Raw genomic sequence first — 18768 nt, 5'->3', positions numbered from 1 at the left:
TATTTGTATCTTTAATTAGTTATTTTCATGTTTGTTTTTCCGTTTTTACAAGCTTTTGTCTACAAATTGTAAAAACTTTTTGACAATAAAGCATTTCTCCCTCTCTCTCTCTCTCTATTATTACAAAGCATAATGTTTAGATATTCAAACTTAGTCACGTTCAGAAGAGATCAATGATAATTTCATAGGGTTAGCAGTTGATATAGTTGAATGGTAAGCTATCTTGGAACTTAATCCAATGAAAATTTGAGCTACTTGATAAAACAGACCTGTTGGTTGATGTTTGCAATATTAATGCCCGAAGGTAATTCTTCTCATTAGCCTTTTAGGATTAATTTTTAGCATATCAATACCACTTATTATCAACAAACTAATAAAAATTTAAGTGTATGATAAAAATGGAATAAATGATAAATATTAAAAACGGCAGTACAAAAATATATGATTAAAAATTCAATGAGAATAAAGAGAAAGATGTGATTTAGTTTCAAATAGTGATATAGAGGCGGAATCCAAATTTAATATGAATCATATAAATGAAATACAAATTAGACATGAAATAGTCAGAAAACTGAAAAGCTGAAAAAGCAGAGGTTGATTGTATCTGAAGTGCTTCAGAAGAGAATTTAGTAAACTGTGGAGCCAAAAGAACACATGGTACTATTATAATAGAATGATAGAATTCTTACGATAACATCTCATAGATATCTAATGTTATGCCTTGCAGCATTTTATCTGCATGATATTTCCAAATATTTTTATGGTTTTTCTTCTGTTGCTGATCATCTTTCTCCGTTGGTGTCAAACATTATTCCTAGATGTTTAAAATTTATAGTTTTTTACTATAATTTTTTCATAATTTTATAATCTAATATTCTCATTGTTGCTTTTCTGGATTAATTGTCGTAATTTATGATTCATATTTATCCATTTCAAACCTCATTTGTTTTCCCTCTGTTATCATTTTTCCTCATTTTCCATTATGTATCTCTGTTTTGTAATTAGGGTCATGTCGTCTGCGTTTGCTATTATTTGATTTCTGCTGCTCCTGGAACTTCTTTGTATTTCTTACTACATATTCTAACGATATGTCTTGTATATAGTTGGTTAACTATAAATTCTACAGTTTGTGCTTTGCGGATCAGTACACTTTTCATTCTTTCATGTTCATTTCAATAGGTCTACTCAGTACTGTTCTTATTTGTTGGTCCTTCAGAACTCTCATCATCCAGTTGATTTCATTAAGCACTTGTTGAAAATGTACTGAGCATGATGATAATATTAAATTGTATTTACCTTGTGATATTGCTATAAATGATCAATATTGTGAGTTTCCCAAGTATTTTCCGGTAGAAAATTGTTGAAATATCATATTTAAATGTGAATGTAAATACAATATAAATTTTTTCTATTGTAGATGTTGCTTCTAATTTTAGTGGTTTCGTTATTGGATCTTGGTCTGAATGAATAATAAAAATTTGCTTACTTAAATTGATACCGTAAATATTATCTTTTTGATAAGAAGGAAAAATATTTATAAATATCTAGCTCTAGATAACTTCCGTTTACTTTCATTCCTCCGTTTTGAGGAAATTATATTCAAAGGACCATGTTATTTCCCCGCCCGTTACAATCGGTCAGTTGCCCTGCTCCGTAATCAAGAAGCCTTCAACTTGTATGTTCGTATTTTAGGCTGATTGTTAAGTTGAAAAGAAAGCCAATATACCTTTTCACATCAAATATTTGCTTTGTAAATAAATCATAAATTAAATTTTACCTCTTCTATCACTAAAAAGAAGGGAAATAATTAAAATTTACTCCCAAAGATCTATCATAACAAAGTGTAACTTTACTTAGAATTAATTGAAAAAGGACCTTCTCTCGATATTTCATGAGATATTATATTTTAATATAATGAGAAACGAAGTATGAAACGGATCCAGAGATATTGGGCAAATAATTGCACAGCTGATTCTCAAATAAATTGAAAATAGCCATCATTGAATAGCAAAATGATAAAGATTCATTATTTCAGTGGATTCAACAATTTCCAAATTGAAAAATCCTCGCACATGAAAAAGTAGAGAGGCATCAGAATTAAGTGAGTAATTCATTTTTGAGAAAATATATTTTTCAAATTCACAAAAACCTATTGTGATAACTAAAAAGTTATCTATGTCTAGTACATATTAGATCAAAAGCAGATCGATTCAACCTATAGTTCTTCCAATATCAATTGCAGATTATGAAAACTTATATAAAAACCCTTTGTTTGACCTAATGTGGCAGACTTGTTCTCCTTATATAAACCATAAATTGTCCTACGTATAAAATCCTTAGTAGCTTTATCAACTCACTTCAGTTTCTGTGTTTTTCGGTTCTGTCAATGATGCACAGCAACCCCTTTCGTGACTACTCGATAAATGGAAGATTTATTTACTCTAGTTAATTCAGCAATTCTTATTATGATTGCATCATGATATTGCTGAAAATTTTCCTTTTATAAACATTCGAATATATTTAAAATAACTTGTTATGTTTTTATATAAATCTTTATTATTAAATTCATACCTGTATTAATTCTCACTACATTGTGCAATTTCATTGTCTTCATTCGCCCATGGTGCAAAGAACGCCCATATTTTTATTTATTTATAGAAATTCATTAAATAAATTAATCTCGCCAATGTCTGGCAGAAATATTTCGAAGAAATTGTGTACATGCAATTGCAGCTTCGGACAGAAATGCATTTATGTTTCATTGGTAAACAGTGGAGATGATGAGTCCACGTGGACTGACGATTTGTTAGATGTTTAACGAATTTACTACGGGGAGTAAACATTATTTTTCATTTCTTTATTTGGTATGAATGCCGTGCGTATTTATGAAATATTGATTGATCCTCGCATAACTCTCTTCTGTAATTAATATTGGAATAACTACACCTCCAATGAAGATTGTATACTACAAAGATTCGAAGTTTGAGGAAAATATAGTGCAATCATAATTTGCTGGTATTACTATGTACAAAAGGGAATGTAAACGGTGATGATATTCTGGAACAAGTTGAAAGAATTTTAGAAAAAGTTATATTATATATATATATATATATATATATATATATATATATATATATATATATATTGATTGTTGATGTCAATTCCATAGATCAAATTTTGCTCATCCACGAGGCCACTTTCAATAAAAATGTTTACAAGGATCACAATAATAACCGGGAAGAAACAATTATCACTGAATCATATTTAGAGTTAATCTTTGAACAATTTCAAATAATAATTATTATGGCCAGGATTTTTGTAAAATCAGATCAACATAAAATTTTTGCTCTATCAAAAATGATATTTATATATTATATTTACCACTATTTTATGATTCACACTCATAATTCTCTTACCCCGAGAGGGCTCTTATTTTTCTTTATTCAGTGCTAGTTATTTTTCAAATATGAGGCTGTCCCATTATATGTTGTTTAGTATTGATATTACCGTTCTCCACTAAGATTCCTGTCTTTAATTGCTTCGTCCCTGTAATCTTTGTACCCAAATATTTGTACTTTTCGCAGCATGTTATAGTTTGGCCGTTTTCCAATGCATATTTTGCTGGGGTCCTCCGCGACGCATATTTTTTATTAATAGAGAGATATAAGCTTTATTTTCATTAGATAATTTTACAATTTTATGAACAAAGCGACACAATTTTATATTGGACACAATTTCGCTTTATAATAATAATTATAATACACATAATATCTCAAGCAGAAATGCCTTTGTCAATCTCCGGAACTTATTAAATGTATTTGCCATTTTTAATTCTGAAGGGAGCTGATTGAATATTTTTTTGGCACTGAAGATGCTAAATAAATAAATTCTTTCTACTAGTAGGGTAGCTATGAATGGGTCTATCAGTTGAGTTGTGATTGTGTTTGCCAACCAAAGACACATATTCTAAAATGAAAAGAGTGGGGAGAATTGAAATTTTGTATTTCTTAGAATAAAATTCACAATACGTTATAATACTTGAACCATAAATGGCACAAATGTAATTTTAAGATGGATTCGAAGAGGTACAAACTACAAGACCCCCAAAATGGCAAAATAAGCAGCGAATAATTCTTTACGTCTCTTCATGTACAGACTATTGAAGAGCACCGTCAATATGTAGGCCGTGTTAAGGCAATGCTGAGTTTTAGCGATTGTAAAACTTTTTTTTAGGATAAAACTAGTGTTTTCTTGGTATTATAACACAGACCGTTCGCTTCAGAACAGGACTTAATAGTAATGAGATCTAGGTTCACCTTTAATCATTATTCACTGTATTCTTCGATTATCTTTTTGTTCGTATTTTCTACATCGTCAAGTCTTATCCTAGTATTACATTTTAGCCTGTGAAGCTTATGGTATAAATAGTTGTTATTGAGCAGAATTTTTTTTTTCAACCCTTGTTTCATTAATTCCATTACCGACTCTGATTATCATTTTTATTGTTTGTAGCCCTTCCTATAGTCTGACACTATCATCAGCTTTTTCAGACCTATAAATATCATATGAACCAGCTTTTTTAACAGCTGCAATTTTTTTATAATTGGCTTAAGACGAGATACGTTGCCAGATGTTGATCTTTATGTCGGAAGTCCATTTTATTCGTTAGTTCCGTTATTAGCTAATTCGTATCCTATTATGATTTTGAGTAATTTGCCTTATAATCGGTTTTTTCAATAACATTACCGCTCATTACCGCATTACCATTATAGCTCTATAATTTCCACAATTCTCCTTAATACTCTTCTCGTGAATTAAGACTCTTTCCATTCTTTGGGGATTTCGCCAGTATATGTGAATATTTATAATAGCCTTGCATCATTTAGTCTACCATTAATTTGATTACCTAAATGATAACCCATACATTTATTTGTTTGTCTATGTGTCTCTATGAGAAAATAGCATCATTCTTACTCCAATAGTTTCTACACCAACTTCTTCCTTCAACATACAGGTAAACCTTTCAGAAAAATACGTATTGTCCGGGTGTCCCAATAAGAATGGCTCTCGGCCGTATCTCGGGAACAGTTTATAGTAGAGCTTCGGGAAAAAAAATTATAACAAAGGTGACCTCGAGAAAAACCTGGAAATCATTTACAGAGCTGTAGGTCCACCGCCAGAGGGCGTAATTAAATACCAAAAATTATAAAATGAATAATTTACAAATTTTGTCCAATTAAAGTATGATTATCGTATTCTTCAAGAAATTCGGCGTATATTTGATTTCACAAGTTTTGGTCTAACTCTTCAAATAAGAGGTGAGGGGAAGGGAGAACTTTATTATGAAAAAACGCCTGTAAGTCCAGTTCTACTTAACCTATATATGCAAACTTAATCTTTTAGAAGAGAGCTCCTTTCTACCAATGTAAGAGTTATAATTTCGAAACAACCTAATAGCAACAGAATAGCGAAAACCGTATGTCGATACCTTTTTCGTATTACGAGATATCCTAAGAAATGTGTGAATTTTAAGCATTTTCCCTTAAACATAAAGTACTCCGGTTTGACTGAACGGATTTTAACATTTTTTGACTCCTCAAAATTTTCTTTCCTTGTTCTATTTAGAATATTTCCAATTATTATGTGAATATTACTTATGCTGTCACCGGGAAACTGCGTTATAGGAGTTAAAATGGAAATATAACTTAAGATACCTCGCTAGTGACGTCCTAAATGTTCAAATTGTCGCCCATCATTTTCGATACAAACGTTTATTCTTTGAAGAGTTGATTGAACAGCAGTCTCAATTTCTGCTCTCGAAATACTCTGAAAATGGCGTTTCATATTCTCTCGCCAAAAAAATAGGCCTCCACTTCCTATCCACCTATCAGGGTAAGCATTATCTAAAAATTCTCTAACTTGTCTGGAGAGATGCGCGGACACCCATCGTGCTGAAACAACATAGACCTACGAGTTGCTAGTGATATATCTTCTTCTAGAAGAAGTGGTAATTCATCCCTTATAAAATTTAGGTAACGTTCCTCGTTAATTGCGTTGTTAAAAATAAAAGGTCCTTTTAGACCACACCAGCGTGGATTATTCTGTGACCAATAGTGCATATTAAGCCGGTTAACCGTACCATCACTACTAAATGTAGCCTCGTCTGACCACAAAATACGTGACAGTAATTGAGGATCGTCATATACCATATGTAGTAACCAGTTGCAATAATCCAAACTTTTGTCGTAATCACGATCAACCAATTGTTGATGAGGTACTACATGATCTGGATGAAAATAAAAGAAATATAATGTCCTATTGAATATCTTTCCGGAATGATAAATAAATTATTATGTTAACATATACCCTTAAGAAACATATCTTTTTACATCATAATTTACCTTTGTCCTGTAAAAATACGTTGAACGGTGGTTCTGCTTATTCCCAAGTCTCTACTTATTGCTCTAATAATTAAATGCGGGTTAAATTGCACATATGCCAAAATATTTATTGTGTTTTCCTCTGAACGACATCTGCCGCGTCTTATAAATACACGAAGATTTACATTTCCAGTCGTTCTCAAACGGTGAATAAGTCGACGAAAAATTCTGCTACCGGGATGACGTCTTTGGGGATATTATATGGCATATACCCTAGCCGCAACATTAGCATTTCTCATACATTCAAAGTAAATGCCTATCATATCAAATGCTTCTTCGTTTGTAAGAATCATCTTAGATATAACCTTCAAGTAAATTTTATATAGAATTTAATGCACACAATTCGCAATGACACGTAAATGAACAAATTACTAAGTTTAATTTTATACAAGACATATCATTTTGTTTTGTTTTTTTCATGGCCCACCACTTGTTTTTATATATATTTCCATTTTAACTTCCATAACACAGTTTCCCGGTGACTGCATAAGTAATATTGACATAATAATTGGAACTATTAATAATAGAATAAGGAAATACAATTTTGAGGAGTCAAAAAATGTTAAAATCCGTTTAGTCAACCCGGAGTAATTTATGTTTAAAGGAATATGCTTAAAATTTACACATTTCTTAGGATATCTCGTAATACGAAAAAGATATCGACATGCGGTTTTCGCTATTTTGTTGCTAATTTAGTTTACTTTTAATTCAAACTACATGTTACCATTCAACATTTTTCAAGGATAGCTAGATTTAAAAAAATAAATAAATAGCGCCCCCTAGCGTATCCGTTACTGATTAGGTTGTTTCGTATTATGTCTCTTACATTGGTAGAAAGGAGCTCTCTACAAAAAGACTAAGTTTGCATAGATAGGTTAAGTAGAACTGGACTTACAAGTGTTTTTTCATAGTAAAGTCCCGCTTCCACCATATTCCATCCTATTATTTGAAGAGATAGACTAAAACTTGTGGAATCAAATATACGCTGAATTTCTTTGAGAATATGATAATCATAGTTTAAATGCATCTTAATTAGGCAAAATTTGTAAATTATTCATTTTATAATTTTTGGTATTTAATTACGCTCTCTGACGGTGGACCTACAGCTCTGTAAATAATTTCCAGGTTTTTCTCGAGGTCCCTTTTGTTATTTTTTTTTCCCGAAGCTGTACTATAAACGGTTCCCGAGATATGACCGAGAGCCATTCTTATTGGGACACCCAGTACAATCAATGAGACAGTCACTAATTCCTCACAAGATTGGACTTTAAAACCAGTATTATCTCTATTCAATTTAGGCTTTAATATTGTCTCATAAGTAGAAAATTAATGAGATGAGTACTAGATTCTTATACTTCAGTTTAAATATTACAAATATATCACGCTACTATGTTCAGCGTTACCTCACTATCCGGTCGTGTGATTAGATTCCACAGCTGTTTTCAATCCCTAATCGTATGCGTGCTCTATGCTGTATCTCTTAGCATCTTTCTCATAATTTCGTTTCACACCCTTACTGAGATAGTATTTAAATTCATTGATTACTAAATGTATTCGTTACCTACTTTTTTTCGAGTTGTTGGTTTTAAGAAGCTAATTGGGTGTCATCGTCTTTTGGAATTTGAAATCACGTCATAGCAATAAGTGATATTCGAAAAATGTATTTTATAGGATGTAGATTGTATCGGTTAAATTCAATATACCTTCAAAATCATATCATAAATTTAAAAATTGTATGTTGGGCGGAAAAATATATTACCTTCCAAAAGATTATATTTTTAATAATAAATATTGTACGAAAAGTCCCCCTACCAAAAAATTAGACGCGGTTTTTCACAAGTTGAATAAATCTTAGATTCTCAGTTTCTAGAAAGTAAAGTTTTCTTTGTAACACAAAGCATGAATATTTCTATAGGACTTATCATATTATCAGTTCAACGCTTCAAACGTTGTCGTTATTGATTATTTAGTGTTCTGCTCTTAAGCTTTATATACGTTGAAGTTCATATTATTGTCAGAGGAATCAATACATAGCAATAGTGTAGTGCTGCAAAACACATCAAATATTGCGTTAAAAACTTGTTTTTTCAAAAAAATATTTTCCAATCCTATAGTATTTATAACTCCATGAATCAGCAAGGACTTTGTTTTTATTTTTATTGCTTTAGATATGAAACCGACTACATATGCTGATGGACGCATGAGAATTGTCAATATTGTGAGTTCTAAATGAAGTTTATATGTCTATAAACTTTTTTATTCTAAAGAATTATTTAGGAAAAATTTTCTACGGACAACCACATGTAACGTTTTCATGAGTTTCAACTACATCAATTCTCATTAATGTTGGTTGTTAATCTACCTTTATGAATTCTTAACAACGGAATAATTGTTTATTCTGCCGCAGTGCGTAAAAGTAGACGAGCGTTTGTTTACTAAAGTTGCTCTATTTCCGCGTTATTGAAAACTGAAAATGTTGAAAATTATTCCAAATACAAATTATATAGGACGGCAATCCTGGAATATTTGGTTAACACGATATCATTACATGCAATTTGAATTATCAAATATAACTTTTATTAGAACGTAAATTTAATTTCCAATTTACGAAAATAAATCTATTTATACACATAACCTTAACCGTCAATATTGGCAGATAGACTTCTCCATGATATTTTGTTTATTATTTTTCCCGGTTTCCATCCTCTTAATTTATGACATTGTCTCACCTGTAAATTATTTGTTTATTCTTTTGTTAGATATGCTACTTGTACTTTGAGGTCTGTTACTTTGGTTATTTCCTGCTTCATTTTTCTTGTTTCTCAATACTCCATGTAATATTTGACTTTTAATTGATTCGTGAGCCTTGGCCATTTTATCTTCATTTCCTTTTGTGAAAGTGGGAGTCCCCACTGGTTGATTACTCTCGTTTTAAAATATTAATCAAGATTTTCTTGGTTTAATATGTAGTTCAGCTTTACAAGAACTACCCAATCCGTTGTCGTTCTATTTTTTAATTTTATTTTGCTTGCTCATCTTCACAATTTTTCCGTGATTTATGCGACTATCTTCCTTCTATTTTGAATCTATTAATTTGTATTTGATATAATTTTTATGAATAATGAATTCTTTCAGGATACTTCATGGTTTTATATTTTGATTTGTGCGTCAATATCAGAAAAGATCCTTCTGATAAGAGCCTTTCTGTTTTTTATATAATCAAACTTGTAGAATACAGACATTAAGTTTTCTATCAGTTATTTCATTCTCATAATAATAATTGCGCATATTGTCCACGCATTCTGACAAGTGAACTTAGTTCAAGGTCAGCTACTCTTTGCTACTCTGACTGTGAAGTTTATTCAGTTAACATGTTTATAAATGTTTGGGCTACTGAAATTCATTTCTTGACATTTATGGTGAAGGTGTAATGAACGAAGGACAACAACGATGTGGACAGCATAGTGCTATAAATGATGTCTTGACACAAAAAATTGATGAAGAAACAGGTACTTACTATTAAAGAGCGAAATTAGAAATTTCAAACTTTCAAAATCAGTAAATTTAGCACTTTTTTATTGTAAAACTACGATGCACGTAAACGTGTCCAAGATAAGTGCCAAATAATATTAACACACAACAAAACAAAGGGAATATTCTTTGTTCTTTTCGGACTGTTATTACAGGGATGGTGAGTTGATTTTGCGTGACATTGTGACATGTGGATTGCGTTCTGTTCTCAAAAAAATAAACGTCAATTCAGTAAATAGCGTTCGATCATGAAAATTTAAACAAAAAAACTAAAAGTCGAAAAAATGTTTCCACGGTTTTTTGGCACCGTAAAGTCATTCTTTCATCAAATATCTGGTCAAAATGAATAATAATAAATGCTTAAACGTATAGTAGAGTCCTACATAGTAGATTTTCATTATTTTTAGAAAGTCATAGTACTAGTGATTCGGTTTGGTAATATTCATATATAAAATTTTTAATATGTCATGTCATGTGTCATCGTGCCCGTATAGATGAATCATTGGACATTGGAAAGCAGAAGAAATGGAAGGAAAAATAATGAAAGGAAATCCTGTTCAAGTTAACGTAATAGTCTTAGTGACTATTGCTTATGGTAGTCGATAATCTCTAATGTTAATTCGAATCAGCATTGCCTTTGAACGTTAATGAAGTCCTATAAATAATTGTCCTCTTTCAAAAACACAACTTCTACATATTGCATGTCGTTCTATAGAGTTTTCGTATCGAACTTGTGTGCCTGTCATAGTCTATCACATTTTGACGATGCTAAGTTATGGAATCGCTAAATACATCAAGATTTTTTCTTGCAAACCTGGTAGAAAACTTTTTTGCAAATATAATTTTATTTTTGATTAACCCATCACCAAAAATCAAGGTCCCTATAGCTTTGACAATGTTAATGGTATTGAGAATATAAATACAAAACAATAAATATTATAACAGAGATTAATTATAACTTATTCTTCTTCATTTTAACTCAATATATAAATTGAGCTCCCGGATTTTTTAATATGTAGTAATATGAAATAGATTTAAAAGCTTTAAAAGACCAGTTCTGATGGAATTAAATTGAATCTAAGATTTTATCTCTGCAATGCAGCGTAATAAAATGAACAATAGAAAAGCTAGATAATAAAGATAGTAAAAACGGAAACAAGAGATATAGAAGGTTAACATTGCGCTCTTTATTTCATCCTACTTTTGTCGATATAAATGCATAAATTATGTTACAGTTACAGATAAATCCAGAAAAATTATAATTCTGTTAAATCTGAAGTGAATTCGAATTTTTGAAGTATATATTTGGTATATATTTAATATCAAAGTATCGTTCCACTAGACTATGGCAGTCACATCATCAATATTCGATAGAGAAAGTCTCCATATAATATCGCAAATAAAACTCAAATTACAGAAGATAAATTGAGAAACAATCCATTGTATAATTACACAGCTTTCGCGATTATTACTTCTTTAGGATCTCAGTGTAAACTCACCAAAATAAATTTACCATGAAATAATATTTAAATATCATCCCACTCTCCTCTAGAATATCAAATCGAAAGCAAGTTCACTTAGGTATCAAAATTTTAGATATTATAAAGTTTTCTGGTTATGACCCTAGGATAACTGTGCTACTGAAATATTTACTAACAATTTAGAAACTCAATAGAAACCCTTTACACAAATTATTAGTAATAAGACTAATAGTGAACCTTAGTTTTCGAGGAAAAACTTTAATCATTAAGATACCTAAACTCTACAAGATGATGGAACCGCTAAACAAGTACCAATTACAAAATAATACGAGGGAGGTGGAAGATTTCTATCACTATTCATTTACGATAAAAAAAATTTCCTTCTACAAAAAATTGGAATTCATTCACGCCCTCCGCAAATTCTTATTATATGAGATATATCGGCCACTTGGTATTTAACTGTTGACTCTCAAGTTACAGTACTTAAATGCACAACAATTTGAGAATGACGTAATTACCTCTGCTCAGGTAATGAAGACTAATTGTTTCACCATCATTAAATCATATTAGAATGGGCCCACCGCTAATTTTTTAGTATAGCATCGTATTTTCCAGCATATTCTAAGCTGGGAATTCCAGCTTTTCACACTGACTTCAATTTGCAAACCTACTTTCGATTTTGCAAACTTATTCCAAATCACTGGGTCTGCCAGTCAATAAAATTATTTATCTTAAATTTCTCAATCTTCAACAGCAGCTTTCTGTGTAACGTTTGTACTTTTTAATGTATTGTATTTTCGCTACAAATTTCCTCAAGTTAGTTTTCTACTACATTTTCGAAAAAAATAATGTTCACAACTTCTTTTTATTCATAATATATTTTTAACAATGGAAAATTCTAGTGGTTCTTGATCTTCAGACTAAAAAACTTTCCTTTAGTATCGGTAGAAATTCTTGTTGGACAATTACTTCTCTATCAAGTTATCAACTTTAATGAATCGATTACTTCAAATGAATTTGTATAAAGAGCATTACGGAATTGAAGAAAACCTTAATATTTTTTTCTGTGTCTTAAAACTAATTTTCAATTGAAGCAGAGTCAAAATATTTCAATTTACTATTCCAATAGATTTAAACAATCGAGAATTTTTAAATTGAAAATGGAAATTTTTGAATGATGTTTGGACATTGTTACGTTAACTAACATGGTGTAATTTCATTGTTGATATGTTTGCGTGAATATGAAATTCTGAAATATTATTAGAACATTCTTACAATATGCTAATTGATATTATCATCGACCAAATAACCAACGTCTAGGCAAGTTAAAAAAAAAGATGGCGAGGGCTACATAAGAAATTTGGCTCAGCACTCAATTCAAAATAGCTTGAAAATTATTAGAAATAGAATTCAATAAACATAGTTTAAATAAATGGTTATTAATATTTGACATTAGCTCAGATTATACTATATAATATAATTTAATTTATTAATTCAAATATGAAAAAAATATGAGCCGATTTGTAGGAATAACTAATTATTAAAAAATATAAAAAATCTTCACGAACCTTGAATGACAATTATAACACAACACAATACTTTAAGTTCCATGGTAAATAGAAAATATCCGTATCGCACAATTTTCAAACAAAAATCCACTTTCTCTTTTGGCACACAATCAAATTTGCATTGTACACAACACTATAATTACAACACACATTTTCCAATAGAATAACAAAAAACAAAATCCATTATTTTTCTAATCGTCTGACTGGTATCTTTGAAGATAAGAAGGTTAAAATTATCCAAGAGGTCACTTCCTTTCAAGCACCTTATTTTCCGAAATTTAAAAGTAAACTATAATCAATGTGGAGCGCCTCGAAAATATTCACGAGCATCACACACCGGCTTCACGTTTCTATTTTCCGTATTTTCGCGCACAAATTTGAAATAGCGGACCGGGTAACAACGTCACGGCGTTTGAAAATACACTGGCGTCGAATTGTTCGACTCCCACTCTTTTCGATCTCTTCGGGGTATGTCGGGGTGGATCGGACCTTCTGCACCCTACTGCATGCTTTGCAATTAATTTTTTTTATCGTTAAGTGTTTAATTAGGAAATAAATGTAAATAATAAGGTCAGTGACTCATCTTGTTGTTATTTTTTTTTACCGTTTGTAGCAAATTGACCCTAGCAGATGTTTACAGACGATTGTGGTTTTTACATGCCGACATGACTTTTATGGGGGCGATAAGATATTAATCGTAATTTAATGGACACAGTTTCGCGTCAGCTTGAAAATGTCAAATTGGTATCAACGTCGTGGCTTAAAAATTAAAACTACCAGTTAAATGCCGCAAAAATAAATTTTTTTTCGAAAGAAAAAGATAGATGGTAATGTCGTAGGGTTAAAATCATAACATGATTTTTACTAAATGTGGGTGATTACAAAGTAAAATTCGATTAAGTTAGGTCTATAAAAGAGTATCTGTTATAGTAAATTTCCAGATTATATTTAGAGTTCTCAAAACTAGATAGGTCGATCAGAAATCAAATCCGTTCTACAACTAGGTGGGTTGTAACGATTGTTATATTGAAGTATTGTGGTCTATAACTTAATTCGTGCGGTTTTTTTTCAAAATTAGAACGTTTATTCAAGAAAAACATGTACAAAGTATTGCTCATATTCTGAAGCTATGACCTTTTCCCATCTTTCTGGCAATTTGTGGATCCCATCTCAAAAGAACTGCGCCGGCTTGGAAGCCAATAATGAATCAAGCCAATTTTTGATATATGATGTAAACCGTTTTCCAGTGAGAGCGTTCTGCATCGACCGGAACAAATGGTAGTCAAAAGGGGCAAGGTCTGGGCTATAAGGCGGGTGAGCTAAAACTTCCTATCCACTGCTTTCCAAATAGCAATGTGGGGCCGAGCGTTTTTATCATGGAAAATTATTGCCTTGTGTCTGGTCGAATATTCCGGGCGCTTTTTGGCTTCTGCTCTCTTCAAACATATTTACTGTGTTCGGTAGCGTTGTCCATTGATGGTTTCATCCGGATTTAGCAGCTCATGATACAGTACTCCCTTCTGATCCCACCAAATAGAGAGTATTACCTTCGCACCATGGATATTCGGCTTTGCCGTTGAATTGGCTGTTTGGCCGGATTTCACATATGATTTTTTGCGCTTGGGTTTGTCGAAATAGATCCATTTTTCATCACCTGTAACAATCCGATGCAAAAATGACTTCCTTCTGTGGCGTTCCAGTAGCATTTTGGATACGCAAAACCGCCTTTCGACGTCTCTCGGATTGAGTTCATGTGGAACCCAATTTCCTTGCTTTTTAATATATCCAACTGCTTTTAAACATTTTGAAATGGCCGCTTGATTGACACCCAAATATTCTGCGAGTTCTTCTTGTATTTGGCAACAATCTTCATCCAGTAATGCTTCCAGTTCCTCATCTCCAAATTTTTTGGCTGTCCAGTACGTTCATCGTCTTTCAAACCAACATCACCACTTTTAAATTGTGCAAACCACTTTTGGCACGTTCGCTCAGTTAGAGCATGTTCACCATAAACTTATACGACATATTAGAGTCAAAAGAAATTATTGTTATTAATGCTTCAAATGAATGACATACTTGTATACTGAAAAGACGTACAATAACAGTAGCTTTCCAATGCAGGTTCGGAATATTGGAACGATGTAATATTATACAAGTTACGCCATCTCTTATCAAACCGCACGGATTAAGTTATAGTCCATAACAACTAGGCAACTCAATACGTCTACGAGGGCTGCTAATTAAGTTTTAAAATATGGCAAGACTGATATGAATATGTCAAATCCGACATTGCCATCATGAAGTGTGAAAATATACATACGAGTGCTAATTGAATTGTTTACACATACTTGAAACAATCATTTGGTCAAGAAATGAAATTCAACAGAGAACATTTTCGTTTGATGATTTTCTATGACTACCGACGTGGATTAAATAACAGTAGTCCGCCGATCAACTTGCTTTGACTTTGACTCAAACTACCGGGTTTCGTTGGTTTTCAGAATTCCGCATTTCGCTACGAGCTCAATTTCATGAAGGTCCTACAAAGTCAGCTGTTGTTTCAGAAAACATCGATACTGTGCGTAAACTGATACTGCAAGGTATCATGTGACATACCGTGAGATTGAGACACTAAAGTATTAGTTCCATACGCATATATTCAATATTGCAAGAACATTTGACTGTCAATAAGCTCGTGTCGATTGGTGCAAAATGCTGAAGTCAATCGCGATGCTTCTAAAGGCGTCTATATGATCGTGACAAGAAAAGAATCTTGGATCTATGCATACCTATTAATAAGAAACTGAACAGCAATCGACTGAAGGAGTTTTTCAAGACGAGCCTAATAAAACAAAAGTTGTTCGCACACGAAGCACTGAGAGCAAATGGTCGACTGTTTTTCCGGAAAAGCTGGATGTGTCGCCACCATTCCATTCGAGCAAAGTAGAACGTTCAATTTTGAATGGTACAATAGTATGTATTTGTTTGCCAGAATTAAACGAAAAAATGAGGGAAACAGGGAAACATTCAACAAAAACAAAACATCGTATTTATTGGTTATCTGCCGTATAGTCCTTGTGTGGCACCCAGTGATTTCTTCTTATTTTTGCAAATCAAAAATAAATTGCGAGTTCCATTTTTGAAAAGAAATAGATAGAAAATGTTTATCAGAAACAAAAACTATAAAAATATCTTACACTTAAAGGCAATATAGAATATAACTATTTGTAGAAATGGGACATTTGTGTGGCCTCCTAGGAGTCCTGATTTAACGCCATTGGACTTTTTTATAGAGAATTTTAAAAATAGGGTATATAAAAATAGGAATAATCATATGATAGCACAAATAGAAGAAAAGATTCGTATACTACCTGCATTGCAGAAATATGTTTCGTGTATTCTAACAGAGTATATTTTCAATTTCAAATCTCTCCAGATGTAGATAAAATATTTCTTTGAATTATTTCCAATAAAAATATTTGTTTAAGGGTAAGATATTTTATAGCTTTTTGATTAATGATTCCATAACCACATTATATTATATATATATATATATATATATATATATATATATATATATATATATATATATATATATATATATATATATATATATATATATATATATATATGCATGTATGAAAAGATTCCTATTTTTATGCGCTTTCTATTAAAGGTATGATATATAGGGCCATTCATTTTGCAAATGATGCCAGCGAGCCTCATTTTCAGTTTGTGGAATTTTACAAATATAACGATTTTTCAATAGAAATTCAAAAAACCTCAGATACTTCCTAAGTCGTGCAGAAATCTAATATGCCAGACTCATGAAAGTTACCTTCGTTTTTACCACTCTATCAAAAAACGCAATAAAATATAGGGTGTTCCATTTATAATTCCACAGTTTTCTGATAACTCTTACAGGTTTTTAGTAAAGAAGATGGGACATCTTATGTTTAACACCCTGTACGTGTTATTGTGTGTGTAGCAACTGTACTTAATAAAAATAACGATCAACTCAAAAGTTATGAAATCAATATTGGTGTTAACAATATGACATTTCTTGATATTTTATATGGATTTCCATTATTGGCATTATCCACCGTTATATGTGTGTACAAGAATACATATTTCTTCTGCGTGTATCTGCGTTACATACTATTGTGTTAGCTTTGGTCCATCTTTTATTTATTTCGTTCAAAATGTCATATCAGTTTTCGACCAAAGAATTCGACCAAATCTTCTCTATGATACAATTCAAATGGTTCAGCGACAACATCCTGGAGATGAAACCCATAGGTTGGCATTTTGTAGATAGATAGAACAATCATCGGCAAATGCTATTCAGGACACTATTCACAGATAAAGCCCAATTTACAACAAACACGATAAATAATTCCATTAATTCACATGTGTGCGCAGAAGAAGATCCCCATGCTATTAGACAATATCGTTTCCAAGTAAGGTTTTCGATTAACATGTAGATTGGTATCATAAATGACCAATTAGTAAGTTCTCACTTCTTAGACGGTCGTTTAAGAGGTCAGGAGTTTCCACTAAATATTTTGCCCAATTTCTTTGCTAATATGAACGTTTTTTACCAAAGGATATATTTTCACCATGTTAAAGCGTCCCCCACATTTTACTGGCAGTGAGACAACATATAAATAATGTTTATGACAACAGGTGGATAGGACGTGATAATCTTATTTCATTGCTTTCAAGATACTCTTATTTTAATCCCGTTCATTACCAGTATTTGAGAAATATTTAAGCAGCACAAAGAATATTAATAAACGGCAAAACTCGTACAATTAAACTTTTTTCTTATACTATTAGAAACGATTCACATTCAAATTATTTTCATTTTTTGCAATTAACTTAAATTTAACTACATAATTATTTCAAATTGTTGCTCGTTATGGTTATTAATTACTGTGTTTTGCTGTTTGGTTTTTTTCGTTATTTGAAAGGTGTTAGCCGAACCCATATAAAAGCTGAACTAGATGCTACTCTGGGTGAGACTGGTCCTTCGCTATCAATAGTGAAATATGCGATAACAGAGTTTAAACGAAGCCGTACGACCTGCGAAAACCAGCATCGCAGTGGTCGACCAATTGAGGTGACGATTCCAGAAATATAGATATAGTATGCATTTCAAAAAGTACGGCACATTGAATATTAACTGAAAATTTGGACATGAGAAAGCTGTGCGCAAGATGGGTGCCGCGTTTGCACAAAATGGAACAGAAACAGCTTCGTGTATTATGGGAGCTTATAGCAACGTTTGAGAGAAGAAATCAAGTAAAAACAGGCCGCATTTGGCTAAGAAGAAAGTGTTGTTTCATCAAGATAATGTATCAGCTCACATACCCGTTTTTGCAATGGCCAAAATTAAAGTTTGGTTTGCTACCTCAAGCACCGAGGGGACTTCACCAGATGAAGTCCCCTCGGATTATTTTCGGTTCCCAGACTCGAAAAACTGGCTTGGTGGTCGAATATTTCTCAACAATAAAGAGATGATGTCAGTAGTTAATAGCTATGTTGAGAAGCTTGACGATTCTTATTATAAAAAGGGTATTGAATTTATTGATATATCATTGACATATCTTGTTAGTGTTGGTGTAGAGATGCAGTAAACACTGTATTCAGTATTATGCAATAATACTTTTACAAATAAGTATTAATTTTTTTGTCGGAGAAAGATTCATATGTGGAATCCTCGAATCCTTTTTGTATATTCAACTT

General features: G+C 31.8%; 1 protein-coding gene across 1 annotated transcript in view; it reads right to left on the bottom strand.

Annotated features, from left to right (window-relative positions):
• The window catches only part of LOC130453317 (uncharacterized), a 688318-nt gene extending 674873 nt beyond the window's left edge, over positions 1–13445 (bottom strand). The window contains exon 1 of the mRNA XM_056792983.1: positions 13021–13445. Coding sequence (XP_056648961.1) covers positions 13021–13063 — 43 coding nt within the window. The 5' untranslated portion in view covers positions 13064–13445. The remainder of the gene's footprint in view (positions 1–13020) is intronic.
• Positions 13446–18768: the final 5323 nt, after the last annotated feature.

This window comes from Diorhabda sublineata, chromosome 2 (genome assembly GCF_026230105.1).
Source record: "Diorhabda sublineata isolate icDioSubl1.1 chromosome 2, icDioSubl1.1, whole genome shotgun sequence".
NCBI lineage: Eukaryota > Metazoa > Arthropoda > Insecta > Coleoptera > Chrysomelidae > Diorhabda > Diorhabda sublineata.
This window is presented reverse-complemented; position numbering and strand designations above follow the sequence as displayed.